At 36.4% G+C, this 15,598-nt stretch overlaps 1 protein-coding gene across 5 annotated transcripts in view; it reads left to right on the forward strand.

The window, feature by feature from the left end:
- The window catches only part of COL16A1 (collagen type XVI alpha 1 chain), a 126,245-nt gene that overhangs the window by 48,012 nt on the left and 62,635 nt on the right, over window positions 1-15,598 (forward strand). For all 5 annotated transcript variants that reach the window (XM_072418620.1, XM_072418629.1, XM_072418647.1 and 2 more), the window contains exons 9-12: window positions 2,176-2,220; window positions 6,275-6,310; window positions 10,984-11,010; window positions 15,023-15,085. In XM_072418620.1, the coding sequence (XP_072274721.1) occupies window positions 2,176-2,220; window positions 6,275-6,310; window positions 10,984-11,010; window positions 15,023-15,085 (171 nt within the window). The remainder of the gene's footprint in view (window positions 1-2,175; window positions 2,221-6,274; window positions 6,311-10,983; window positions 11,011-15,022; window positions 15,086-15,598) is intronic.

Consider the following 15,598-nt stretch of genomic DNA (forward strand, 5'->3'; position numbering starts at 1 on the left):
AACATAAAGGGATTTGCTTATCTGCTTTGTTAACATCTGCTTTGCTTTTATTTTGTAATTAAATTGTCTAAAGAATTTCACCAACATTGTCCACCTACAGCTAAGATAACCTTTGCCCACAAGAAAGGTACCCTCTTTGGTAATTTGCTCAATTAAGCAGCTTAGGTCAAAAATGTTCTAGTTTTCTAGGAGATCATTTTGGAAGCATATCATAGGGTTCTGTCTAGGAATATAGAGGAGGTCAGGCAGTTTGGTAAAGAGAGTGGACCGATCTTGCCCTGCTCATTTGAAGAATTGGTAAACCATTGTTGTTGGGTTTATCATTCTGATCAACCCCACGTAGCTTGCTATGCCCCTCCTAGGATGTGGTAAACTTTCTTGAAGGAATGTGCAAGATACAGAAGATGACCAAAAAACACTGTCAGATTGCTTCCTTTAGTTTAGTAGGAGAAACCCTCACACACAGATAAATGTTAGAACTGTAACTACTAAAACTGTGTGGAGTAGAAGATTTGTGCCAAAGCAGCAACCTGGTCTAGACTGTGTTTTTTTCTGTTGGACTGAAAAGTAAAATCCTGTGAACTATTCCAAGAAAGCACGTGAAAGGGGTTTACAATGACAAATGGAAGATAAATTCCATTCAGTCAGTGGAGTTGTGAAAACCACCTTACAAAACTGTGCTCAGGGATTTGTTTTGAGCAGTTAGGTAGGATAGTATTTGTATATCCAAGTGGTTAAAGTTGTGGATGCTCACGTTTTGTGTATATTGACCTACTTCCTTTCTCCCCCAGCTTTTGTTATTTTTGATATAATAGTTTACATAGCATAGCTGAAGAGTTTTGAAGGAATCAGGAAAAGTTGTATAGAGTTAAGAGTGTAACTATTGTCTTTACATTGCTTATAACTGAAATGTGCCCGGCCTTCAACCAAAAGTAAACAAGCTGAATTCTTTCACAGTGTTCATTGTTTTTTTCATTTCTTTCCTTTTTTTTTTGTACGTTGTCTAAATAAGAATCAAATTCTCGCAACTATAGCATATAATTTAGCACAGGAACATGATTCCAGTCTAAAAATCTGTAAACTGTACAGTAGTACAATAAAGTAGGCTTTCATTTTGGATAGCATGTAAAAGATTTAAGACCTTCCAGTAGGTTTTTTATTGTTGTCTGCACCCTTTTGGAGACATTACCACTTCCCGTCCCAGTGTAACGCTCTGTACAGAAGCCCAATGGACGTCTGTTCAGAGTTGCTGCTGTTAATGGATTGCAGATTTGGGGATTTCCTCTTGCGTGTTGTCTTAGTAGAGTGTCTTAGGAGTGTCTCCTAAAAGAAAAGGACAGACAGGGGTAAATATTTGACAACTTATCACTGCTCTTAAAGCAAAACTAAACCTTTGTATCCTTTACAGCTAAAAACAGCACCATCTTAGCCAAAGTTTAGATGTGCAATTACCATCTGAGTTCAGTTGAGAGCTGACATAAGCACACTGACAACTGTGACAGTTATCACCAGAGTTTTGTTGCACTTTGAAAAATTAAACATTTAATAACTGGAAACAAACTATATTGATAACATATGCAGAATTTACTGATTAAAGAGACATCAGTATATTTACGCTGCCTAACTGAAGGATACATGCTTTGTATAAATGGAAATGATTAATATTTAACTTGGATTTAGAAACATTTAAATGGTAGCTATCCAAAAAGGAAAATGTCTGAGAGCAGAAAGACCTTCGTCTAGATGAAGAGCATACTCCATTCATACTTTTGTGTAGACACATCACATTTTCCATTGCCCATTCCAGCCAATGGAGGAGACGGGAAGTAGCAAAGAGTTTTATGCAACAACAAGATAGGAGGGGAAAATGTCTTGATTCAGAGCTTGCAGTATTCCAGGAAAGGAGAAGAATGGACATTTTGTTCTTTGTGTGTAGGCACAAATTATTTCCAACAGAGATGGATTACAACAAAGGAATGAAATTATTTTAATTTGTAAGCACAGTGAGCAAAGACAGGCACAACATTAAAAATTCCCCCAAATTCCAAGCCATTCCCGTTAGGATACCTCTTGTTCCAAACTGGCTTCCATTACTTACAATATAAACAGTCTGTTGATATTTGCTAGTATTGTTTGTGGTACTAATGATTTATAATTTTATGTTTCTTTATCTAGGGTGAAAAGGTGTCATCAGGGATGACAGTAGATCTGCCTCCAGAGGTGAGTGGGAGACTGCTATACAACATAACTTTTCCCTTGTTACACCAAAGACTGTGAATACCTTGCTCTGAGTCTGCAGTATGTTTCCTAAGGGAGCTTTCATTTTGCTACCTGAAATATGTTGAACTTTTTCTGAACCCTAATGCTGCCTAGAAGGAAACACATATGGAAAGTAAATTTGCTAATCCTCTAAAATGCTGGCTGCTTGGCTGTTTAATGCCTCAACACTTTGAATGACCCAGAATAAACATGAAACTAGTGAATTATAGTACATTTGGAAATCCTGGTATGCATAACTGTTGTGGATGTGATTCAAAAAGTTCTGAAGCCTTTGTATGAAAATATCAATCAGGCAACTGAAGTTGCAAAAGGAGTGTTTAGCAATGGCAGTCAACAAGTATCCTCTTAATAGTTTTACTTTAATGGCTTTTTTACATGTTTACATCTAAGCATCAAAAATATGTAATTCTGCATTCATGGGTGTTCCATTGTTATTCTTTAAAAAAAGAAAAGCTGCAGATATGTTCATATAGCCCTAAGATCGCCTTCCCCCTTCCTGAGACCCTTGTATAACAGCACAGTTTAATGTACTTAAGGGATAATGGCTTCACTTGAAGCACAATGCTTTTCGATGTTTACAAAAAAATACTGTAAGCAGCCGTTTCATTATGTCTGACAATAATAGAAGGCATCATTATGTAATACAGAAAAAGCTATTAGTTTTGACCTGCTGTTTTAAACAGTGAATAGAGCCAGAATCAAAAATCATTTATTAGGCTGATAAACAAATATTTCAAGATGGTAGATAAAAAAGCACATGTAACTCTTTTTGGCAATCACATTTTAACATTATTATTTCCTATATTACTAGCAGCATTTTTAAAGCGACAACATTTAATCATAAATTAGTTAACGTTCATCTTAATGATTAGTTGGGTGGTCTTCAGGTACAGTTAGGATGAGAGATTTTAAGGTTTAGGGTAACCTGGACCGACATTTAGGGTTTAGGAAAACCTGTCCTATATCATGCATGGCAAATTAAAAATCCATTTTGCTCTTTGCCACGTAATCCAGACATTGGAAGTAAAGAAAGACAGTACTGTGTAAGTTTCCTCCAACATGTCTCTGCTATACCCAGAAAAACCTGATAGGCGTTCTACCTCTTTCTCACCTCTATTGCCTAAAACTAAGAACACTACCACACTGTAGAACTGTGAATGTTACATGAACCACTGAAAATCAGAATAATTCTTCATCACTTTGCCAAGGTGATGATGTTTATTTCAGAATCAATGCTAAATTTCTACACTATCAAAAACCTTTGTAAAAATGTTGGAACTGGGTTTGACATTGGGTTAGGCAAACTAGGCAAGAGCCTGGGGCTCCCAGTCCATGTTTACTAATTCAATGATCCAGAGGGACAATACAATTTGTCTAAGCTGCCTGTCCCCCAAATGCACATAGGACGGCTTTTCTATACCTACTGCAATGTCGAAGGTATGGGGTACCAGTCGAAGGTATGGGGTACCAAGGTTATCACTTTGTCTAGGTTCAATTCTGTCTTATTCTATCTCTGTTCAGACCCCTGTGACTTACTCACATATCATGACATATCTAGCCTTAGCCAATATGTATTTGTGGGTAGCTATAGCACTGAATCTGGATATTTAGCTGCAAAAAGATAGGTCTTTTTTTTTTTTTTAAATCTGTCTAAAATGACAAGCAGACTGTAACTGGTGCAGACATATTTAGACAATTATGCTTTGGCGATAGCTTTTATAATCCACTGTGAAAACCAAACGACTGCATTTTCCTATTTCTGTGGCAGTTCAATTTAGATTGAAGCACGTACATGACAGTAAAGAGCCCACACAGCTTCTAGGAGGCAGGAATGTTAACATAAATACAATTGTTTTTTTCTTCTAATACACAAAAAAATAAAAATGGCATTGGAGTTAAAAGACAAATTGTCCAATGCCAAAGATAGGCCAAACATACAAATGTGTATTAAAAATACAGCAGACAAACACTGGCACATAGAATTTATGTTCCTTTGTTTTTAATTAGCTCCATTTTTGTCTGCTGTATGCTTTGTTATGTTGCTTGAATAAACTTTCCTTGATTAGTTTTTGGTTTCAGCCGCCTATTTTGTTCTTTTCCTTTTAAATATGCTTAAGATTTAGCATAGCAGACTAAAGACATTTGTAATTGGTTACAGTGGTCAAAACAGACTGGATGGATTGCTGCAATGTATTCATATCATACATGCCCTATTTAGAATGGAACATTTTATGTGTTTAAAAGGCCAGTAAACCCAAAAAGAATATTTCAGTTAGTCTTTTAGGTCAAAGGGGACCACTGCTGTTATTAATGTATCCACAGCTCACAGTATTTTACTATAGTGATCAATGAGAAGAATGCCTCTTACATTGCTGGCCAATAGGAAGAATGTCATCCTTACAGATAGACAAAAAGGTCATTGGTGTCAGGTAATCCGACCTGAGACACAAATTGCTTCAGGAACCTGTAGCAACCTCTGGAGTAACCCTGTGGTTCCATGGAACCCTGATTGATGGCGTTAGACTCTTACTATACAAAGTAGGGATACCAATACAAGATTTTTATCAGCTGACCAGAGTGTAGCTTTAATAAATCCAGACTATAACCTTAAATATGCTACACATTTAAAAAGAGATGAACAGTTTCTTAGCTCCAAGTATAGAAATTAGCTTCCTAGCTGCTGATACAGGCCTAAAAACATGTCTAACATTCAATGAGACATTCCTCAAAACAAAGTTTTAAGGCCACACCCCTAGATAAAACAGAAAGTTTCATTTATTCCAACGCTACAATACAAACTTGATACAAAAAGTCACCAGTATGTTACAGCACATCTCTTGATACAGACATAAATCCACAGACGTGTTTCACCTCTCTCATGGGTTTAATCATAAAGGCGCTTTTGAATTTCCTTTAGATTCCTGTGGGGCACACTGATATTTATTGTCAGATCAGCGATGGATTCAGAAGTGTAAATCAGTCCATGTCTAATAGGCCTAACCACTAATGTGCTTTACTCCAATGAGTTATAAACAATAGCCCTGTAAATTGTATGTCATTGGGCCTAATTTACTAAAGCTTTCCAAGGCTGGAGTAGATAAACTATCATGGGGAAATCTGGGAGATCCAGCAAACCTAGAATGGATTTCTTAAAATCATTTGTTATTGGTTGTCAAATGTTTATAATTCTGGACCAGATCTATTCCACATTTGCTGGATCACCCAGGTCCTCCCATGATAGTATATATTCTCCAGTCTTGGAGAGCTTTAATACATCAGGCCCATAGTGTTTGTTTTATTGTAAGGGAAAAATTACATATGCATATGTCTCCATAATTTGACAGAGCATAATCCTTCTTTTTAGTAAATTTACCTGGTGATCTTACTAGTAATTGATATCCCCAGGAACTTCCAGAGAGACAACATTCACTCACTGGCTAGCAATGCATTAATGACATTGGCATCTTTTCTACATGCACAGCTCACTAACACATGGTGCTGCAGTCACCACACTTAAACCAATACCTACAAAATGACTTGCAGGTACAGTTAAAGTGTATGTGAAATGACCAGCACTTTGCTAGGAAAAATGCGCATAGTTCTGCAAGAAATTACAGGGTTAAAATGTTTTCTCTGCAAAATGTCTTTGCAATTCTTCTACTAATGTAACTAAACAAATGCGTTCTATTTGGGATTTTAGTTCTAATTTAATGTGTGATATGTAACATTTGTACCATATTTTCTAAAAACCTCTGGTGTATTGTTCCTGTGCATTTCACAGTAATTGACTTATTTTTTATGTAAATGTGCTAATCCTTATTCTCTATGATCTATATTTCATTGGCTTTGATGAGTCTACATTGTCATTACAGCAATATGTTCATGCTGTATAAAATCAATTTTTAGTTAGTCTACAGTTTTGCAGTTGTTTTGAAAAGTTGCTAGAAGCCATTTTCCATAACTGTATTTTAAGTTCTAATTATTTCTCTTGCAGTGTGAATCGTGTGCGTTTCGTCTCCCAGAAGCCAATGTAAGTAGTCTTATGATGCACATTGCACACATGTATAGAACAGCCCCTAGCATAAGATTGTGCACTTTTTTTTTTCTTACACTTTACCAATAGGAATCTATATTCAACATTTACAGATTTACTGTACATGTGTCCTAATGAGTGTGTATATATATTATTAATATGTATATATATATAAACTTGTAATATGAGTTAAGCGTAAGAAAAAAGAATATTCTAGCTCAGTGGTCGCCAACCGGTGGTCAGCGGGAAATCTTTGGTGGTCCGTGGCTCTGGCCGGTGCACCCCCCGAGCAGGGTCAGGAGAAGGACTCGGCAGGTGGGACGCACCGGCAAGAGCCACAGAATACATCCCGGTACAAGTCCCAGGCTCAGGGAAGTGGGCGGGCTGATCTCTGGACTTAACCTGCCAACTGTCCCATCGCAGGCTTAGATCTGCCATTGGGTGAGCGAGGCTATGTCACGATGACATCACTATGGGGGAGCAGTGCTCAACCCAGAATTTTGTTTAAGCTGGGTGGGAAGAAATTGTAGGCGGGTGGCAGCCCCTGTATTGTGACCCAACTCATCAGTAATTACCCAAAAACAGCCGGGTGGCTGCTTAAATGTTCTGGGTGGTGAGCCCGGTCAAAAGGACCTGGGGAGAACACTGGGGAGGTTTCTCCACCTTTGATTGACACCCGGCTTCCCACGCATGCGCAGTCAGGAGCCGGTGATTTTAATGGTCCGCAGAACCAAAAAGGTTGGTGACCACTGTTCTAGCGTGTTGAAAATATCAGTCTATGTATCCAAATATAAAAACAAGTCTATGTATCCAAATAGAAAAGTCTCTCCAGTGATCAAGAACAACTGACTGTGTAAACTTGGCAATATTTTGGCATAATTATTAGTGAAATCTTACCACAAACCAAAGTTCAGTATACCTAACATTTTGCATTTTAAATGTTATTCTATAAAAAGCCAGAAATTAAATCCAAATTCCAGCCATCATAAAAAAAGGAACTAATAGACCAACGAATGATTGCCTTCAATATTCAGCCTGACTCTGTAGCTATCCCTTAAAGTATTTTTTTTCACCTTGTATATCATCCATCATTATTAAACCCACTGTAAGGCCCTGGTCAGCACCAGTACTCACCAGATGCCCATCCCCCAATCTAACACCGCAGTCTTCACCTTGATTGTGTCTCCCCGAACCCCAGGATTTAATGCTCAAAGGATGGCATCTGGGGAAGGGATGGCAGCAGACCAGGAGTCCACAGATTAGGCAGTACAAGAACTACAAAGCAAATCCAAAGCCATACACAGGCGATCAGTCCACCAAATGAGGTATAGAGCGAGTAGGCACAAGCAAAGTCGGTGTCATAAGCAGAGGTCAGTCCATGCTGTGTATAATCAATAGCATAGGAACAGGCAGCAGTCAGCAACAGTAAATAACATGAATCACATTTAAAAAAAAATAGAAATCTTATTATAAAATAAATGAAGAGATACTGTGGTGGCACACAATTGCCAGCCCCATAAGTGTCTCCCAACACCCACTTTTCTTGAGCCCAGTTTACCAAGGTCCTATTCCCAATCTGTGACTGGCTAGTGAAATAGAAGCAGCTCAGTAAAAAGCTTTTTAGAGATAGTAGTAAAGCCATTAGAGATACAAGCAGTGGAAATCCAAACATTATGTGCAAAAGTCAAGCTTAGCTCTGCCTCCTTGTGCCTCTCAGGACTCCTAATTGGTCAATAGGGCTTCCTATTTTAATAAAAGGCTATGCCAGTAGTTAGTAGTTTGGCACATATAGGATACATCAATTTTAGAACAATGCATGTGTTCTTTAAGCTAGATACACCAACTATCATAGCTTATTCTACACATATATCTTTTGTTCAGATTTTTTATTACAATTGAAATATAAAATGAGTGTATATAGGCGAAGTAGACTGTAATGACAATCTAGGAAAAAATACCTAAGTATCAAAATAGAAAATTAAACAAGCAAAAGGATAAAGTATCTGTGTTTGCTATGTGCCATCTATGTACTGGTTGACAACACAAACACATTCTTTTCTCTAATTTATAATAGTAATTAACTTCTCTGTAGACAGAAGCATAATTGTTAACCTCGAGATAGTTCCCAGCATAACGTGAATGATTTACCTTTGTGAATACGTAGATGGATGATTTAGGATGGAAAAAATGTTAAAACAAAGCAGCTGTGAATGTCTACCAGGTGTCGCTCACTTGTATGTAATGTGCATAGAGATACAACTTGCAGGGGAAAGACAAATATCTGTGCACCTTCTCAATCCAGGGTCATCGCCTTGAGGTGTAGGGCGTGCCGTAAACCATGCAGAAAACTCAATGGAAAAAAAAAAGTCATTAATAAAAACAAGAATGTATTTCATTTTCAGTAACATCAGCCAGCTTCCCTTGCACACTACAGGATACATTTAGCAGCACTTCAAGTCTAGACCTGACCAATTCTTCTGCTTGCGTGAGTTTTGATAAAAGGTAGATAGGTAAAATACATAACACCACACAGCAAATGGTTTGTAGAAGTGAGAAATAGAAATATAACAGAAAGCTGTTAGATGGCAAAAAGAGATGTTTGAGATATAAGTGTGATCGCAGAACAACTCAGCTTTCTGTACAAATGTTTCCCCACTCCACAATATACACAACATGAAAGTGATTGCCATGTATTATTTATTACTACCTACTTAAAAGAATGAAACTTGTAAGATGCCATTGCTGACCTTGCTTCTTGCTTCAGTGGTTTCATTCGCTGACCTGGAACAAACATGCAAATGAGGATTATGACTTTATTCTGACTTTTACAATCTGCATTGTTGTTCTAGGGCGGTGAAACAGAAAGTAATAAACTAGTAAAATAGAATAGCTGGAAAACTAGTATTTTTAGAAGCATAATATCAATGGCAGCCCTATATTTATTTTATGACATACTTTACTTCTAACCACATGGATGCAATATGTATGCAAGAGCTGTTCAATCTGCCAAAGTATTTGTCTTTCTGTCTATCCAGTCCTGAGATTTGCATGCTGTACACCACAGCCTTGTCAACAGCAGTAGGGATTTGATCCAAATGTACTGTAGTTTTACTATTGCCTACAGGTCTGTCCTCCTGAAACCTGCCCTATGACTGGACAATGAAAAAAGTAGCAACAAACTAATAACTTAATCTTGCTCCTTGTACTGCAGCACACCTCACTGGTTCCTTGTGTTTCTTCCAAAGCTTATTTCACACAGCTATAAAAGCAGTTTTATATTCATTGAAGTTCAACTACCATTGGGTGGTGTCACTACAACACCCTACCCTTTACTGACTGCAAGAATAGGATTTTGCAAAATTCCATTGGTACTGTACCTGTTATCTCCTGAGACACATGGAGGCTGCAAGAGGTGACTGCATGTCAGTTTTGCTTAGGAGAGAAGGCAAGGCGGGGGTTTGGGTACAACTATAAGAAACTAAATAAATAAGGCAAAGGAAGGCAATAAAATAAAGAGAAAAATGCTCTGCTTTTGATATCATAGAGGGGCAGATTCCAATGGTACACTAAACACAGTGTGCTTGATCCAGGACTGGACAATGTCTGGATCAAAATGACGGGTACAATTATTGCAAGATGAATATAGTCAGAAAATGTTATTACCTAGATAGCAAATAAGACCTTAGATTAAAATCCCCATGTGAGTCCTTTTTAAGTGTCTAAATTGCCACAATGTAATGTAGTTATTACTTAATAATATTTGTATGAAATTGAGTGGATAATGGGTGGTGAGTAACATGGGTGGTGAGTGACATGGGTCAGCCCAACACAAAAGGTGTTAGTGCTCTCATACACCTCACACAACTTCCATAATTTTTTTAACATTAAACTTGATCTAAATGAGATTTATTTTTTTACTTTTTGACCTCTTGAAACTGCTAAACTCATCCAGCCTCCTTAAGCCACTTTTATTGCTTTTTGTGCAATTTGTGGTGACATGGACACCGCTTGGGTCACCATAGGCACAAATGACAAGAGGACAGCAAAAGAAAACAATATGGCAGAATAAACATGTCTTTATTAAGGGAAACTAAACATTTTTATTTTCAGCTTATCAGATCAAGCTTTGATAGAAGTTTCCTACACTGGGTATCAGGGAGTGTTCCTCTTTTTACCACATGCATACATAGCATCCGAAAAAAGCACAAAGTAATTGACTTAGTAGACTTGGAATTGCATTGTTAGTGGAAAAATAATTAGAACAGAGTGAGAGAAAAAGAAGATTAAAAGCAAAAAATTACAGTCTATTAGATAATTTTGTATTATTCTGTTCCATGAACTTTATATTAATTCCTGCTGAGTTATGGTTTTCCTACTTCTATAGTATTACTGACACTTCATATAGAACAGAACTATTACTAATTTTTGTCAGACTATTGTTAGCATGAATAGAAAAGAATATAGAGACAAATGCATGACATATGTCACAGCTTGTTTATAATACAAAAATAGTGCCTGGTAAGCAGCTATGGGGCCACAAATATAATAAGACTTTGGTTTTTATTCTGTTTTCAAAGTCTCAGTGGGATTATTTCCTGTACATTGATTTTTGTGTATTTATGCAAATATTAGGGCTTTGGGGTTTATTCTCATTTATGTTTTCTCTGCAGGTCTCAGCAGGACCACCAGGCCCCAGGGTAAGTATCCATTTATAAGACAATGTATACTTACTATGGTTGATTCTACATCAAAATAGCTTTCAGAGTCCTGGAATTTAACTGCTTGCTTCACTTAAATTGTTTTATGATATAAATGAAAAGTTTGGCTTTCATTTCAAAAACTTTGAACCATATTTTAAGAAAGCTGACCAACTCTCATTGCTTGTGAAAAGGAAGACCTCTTTAAGAATTAAACTGAAAGAAAGGCATATCACAGTGGGGTCTCCTTATAATGGAAGGAATGTCCAAGTCTCACTCTATAACATAACCTGAATATAAATTATTGATGTCTTTCCTAAATAGTGAGTGCAGTCCTGCAAAAATAATCTTTGCCCTAGTGGCCAACTGTACATCTCAACTGCAGGTGTATATTGGAGCTACAGCCTAGAACACTAGAGCTATTTATTCCAATACATCATACAAACATCATACAGTTCAATGGCCATTATCATTGCAGTAGATGGGGACCACAGTTTCTATGAAATGACCTATATACTAGCAGTTTTGGATGTGAACTTGATCATCAGTGCAAAAAGTATTTATTTCCATAGCTCTGTCATCTCACTGAGATAAGTAATTATCCTCCCATATTTAGAATATCTGACGGAATGATATGTGAATACTTTCAGTTACGGGAAGGCTCTGTTGTGCTATGCTCTGGTCCAGAGGAGAGCTTTTGGGTTTCTTTTAAGTCATTTAACTATCAAAATAGCAGATCTGACAGCATCTGATTACATTTTTGTGGATGTGTGCCCCATTGAGCTTTAACTATTTTCCATTAAAGGGAATGGAATGGTAGCTGTAATACCAATATTGACAGACTAGTTATAAGCCCAGCGCAGCCAACCGAAAAAGTTACTGACATTCTTTTTGTAGACATCCATTGGCCATGGGTACATATGTTAACAATATTTGTTAACTAATTCTACACACCTTTACTTTACACCATCATAATTTTGTGTACCTTGAGTATCCTTCCCAATCCCTGGTATCTGTGTACAGAAAAACACATATGCCGATCTTTGTAGTCTTCTGTGGTGTCTTTTGGATGTCTAATGCAGTTTAAACAGGCAACATTATTAGCATACCAGAGTTTATTCTGCAGTCTGCCAATTATTTTTAACACAAACACATCTGTTTATATATCTCTTTCTTGAAATACAAGATAGAACACGAAAAACTGAGTTTAGTCATATTGAAGGTAATGTGTGTATTTAGCATGGGTATGTATAGTCTTATCTATTCAAGTAGAAAATCCTTATACGAGGTCTTCAAGGAATTTTTTTATAGAAGTTGTCTACTCAAGTTTGATTTTATCAGATATCCTTGGCATGATTTTTCATATATAGCTATACAGTACTTTGGTATCTTTCTGCACAGTATTTGTTTTATAGAGACAATCTCTCTATAAACACTCAAAAGTGCAAACAAAAAATGTCCTTTTAAAGTAAATAGTAAATACCATTCCCTGTGCTCATGTTGCTAAATGCTGCTTTGATGATAAGAAATCAGAGTATAAAGTCTATTAATCTGTAGTGACAGGTCAGGAGGAACGAACAAGTGTAATAGGTTCAGCAGGAGAAACCAAAAAGTGTAAAAGGGTCATTTGGAAGAACCAACAAGTGTATTCAGTTCAGCTGGAGGAACCAACAAGTGTAGCAAGGAATGCAGGAGAGACAATTCAGAAAGTCTCAGTTTTTCAAGAGACCTTGGGGAAAGATTTTTCTTTGCTTTGGAAGCGCGTTATCTCTGCTAATTACACTTGTTATGTGTTTATGCATTTCTTGTTTTATCTTTGACTATTATATTATGTCTTTAGTTGTAGCTTTTTTTCTACTCTCGGATATTAATTCATGTATAAAGGACCTCTTGTTGCATCAAATCATTTGTGCAGTGTGTCTATTCCTGAATATATATACATTTTTAGAAACTAAGCATAACATCTTTAGGGAGTTTTCTTCTCACTTCCCATCCCAAAAATACAACATGAACTCTCCCCAAATAAAAAGCTTTTTGCCAAAACTGTTGCCTTCATTAGAAGATTACTTCTCTACACCTATTCTAATGACAACTGTTATATTTTAGATATGTTTTCCCTTTATATTACCATGATAAGACAAGAGAGAATTTTCCATAATGTAGTGTTAACGTTTATGAAAAACCCCTACTAGTACCAATTCATCTGGGATTTGTGGAAATAATGTACCTTACATTGTGGTTAATGGGATTACCCCTTTGACAAACCACTAAAAATATCATTGATGTCATGTCATTAGCTTCTTCAAGTGACATTGGCCCCAGAACTATGCAGGCATCATGATAAAGGAAGTCAATCAGCCACAGCTCAAGGAACCCTAGAAATGTATGGAAACCTGGTTGAAAATGGCTGATTTAAACCTTTAATGTAAGGAGCAGTATTTTCACAATCTATTGCTAATACCACTTCCTGAAAAAACATTTATAGTTCATATTAGGTCATACTGCTTAGGGGGCCCATATGTCACTCAATTTAACACATCTTTTTACAAACAACACTCTTCCTAATATTATTATAAACAAACATCTGCAATTACTGTATTTCCTTAATTTTATTAATCCAGCGCATTGTCTCCAAATAGAAAGGCTGCTGATTGGAAATGTGCCTACTAGACATATGTGGTATGCCACAAATCATATAGTTATTTTGCCATAAAGTGAATGTTAAACATATGGGCTAAGACAAGAATGGTATGCTGACTGTATCATGAACTATACTGTGCAAAATGTTCTAAGTGTAAAATGTACAATGCATATTCATATTCATTATATTTTGATCCAGTCACTCACATCTGTTACTTTGTGGCTCTCACACAGTTAGTTCTGTAGCTTATAGCAAACTTTGGAGTTAAATTGAGGAAGATACGCTAGCTTTTCCCTTGGGTATATATATAGATATAGATAATTGTGTTGAGAGAGCCACCTCTTTAGTTATATATAGTAAAGAACAAAAGGGGAAAAGTTATAAGTGTCAACCTTAATTATGTATTAGTTCATTTCATTATTCATACATAATTATTAAATATTGCATAGTAGTCAACGAATACTTGGAAGTTCTAACCATTACAGTAATATACTCGTTTTTAGTCGCAAGGTAACCCCACGCGTTTTGCCTGTTTAGGCTTCCTCAGGGGTTTAACTATACGGTCTGGTAGTAGATACAGTGATTATGAATATAATGTAAATATGGCGCAGGATTCAAATATGAACATAACCTGAGTATAAAAGTTCATCAAACAAAATTCAAATTATATAAATAGTATTCAATATAGTCTTTGCTATAGAGCAACTATTATCCCTATTAATAAAGGCTCTAACATTTATAATACCTAGTTCTTCAATGTTTCTTTTGTGATACATTATCATTCAACTATATGTATGTCTACAATTGATACACTTCTTCCGCTTTTGTTCCAAACTTTGGAATTGATTTACTAAAATAACATTGTTTGTTTACTAAGAAAAGTGAATTATTACACTGCAAAAGAAGGTTCACTTAGCTTAGTTATTAAAGTGAAGATCTACTGACTTTTATTCAATCAGGTAACAATCATGGATTTTACGTTTTCTTGCATTTGATTGGGTATTCTTTACAAAGTAAATTAGAGTTATCCTAAAAAAAAAAAAAAAAACTCATAGGAGAACCTGGGTGATCCAACAAACTTGGAATGTATTTTTAAAAAAATGATTTGCCTTCAGTTGGCAGATATTTTCAATCCTAGACCAGATTCTTTCCAGGTTTCATGAATGGTTCTCCTGTAATAATCAATGTTATCCAGTCTTGGAGAGCTTTACTAAAGCAGAGCCCTTCTGTGCATATTGCAGTTACTGTAAACAGGGGTAGAAACACAACCGGTTTGCTCTATTGAGGTATTTAGGTAATATATAACAGACCTCTACGAACTCTGTGACCACAAAAACAATGCAAATCCCTGATTCAATTTTCTCGTCATAGGGTTATAAAGGTGAAAGAGGACAGCCTGGAACCTATGGACCTAAAGGGGAGAAAGGACAACGAGTAAGTATTTTTTTTAGAAACAAAGTCTTTTACATCAGCATGTTATACTTGGATGGTGTCTGCACTGAAATGGTCTGTAAAGGCGTGGCTACAAGTATTGCAAAAATGTAACTCTTTGTTTTAGTCTCTTGTATATTCATTGTCAACAAACTTGCGAATCCTAACCTCCTACATAGGAATCAGGTTCCCTGAAAAAGGGGGTCATTATATAATATTATTATTATTACTTTTATTATTATTAATAAACAGTATTTATATAGCAACAACATACGCAGCGATGTACAATAAATAGGGGTTGCAAGTGACAGATACAGACAGTGACACAGGAGGAGGAGAGGACCCTGCCCAAAAAAGCTTAGATTTGCTCACATATATGGCACAATTTGCAGGGGCATTCCATTGTCAGTAGGTAATTGGAACTCTAAATACTGTATCACTAAACAACGGACTCTATTTATAAAAAAGGCAATCATACGTTCCCTCAAAGATTACCTTGTGGGATTTAGGGATGTT

Source organism: Pyxicephalus adspersus, chromosome 1 (assembly GCF_032062135.1).
Source record: "Pyxicephalus adspersus chromosome 1, UCB_Pads_2.0, whole genome shotgun sequence".
Lineage (NCBI taxonomy): Eukaryota > Metazoa > Chordata > Amphibia > Anura > Pyxicephalidae > Pyxicephalus > Pyxicephalus adspersus.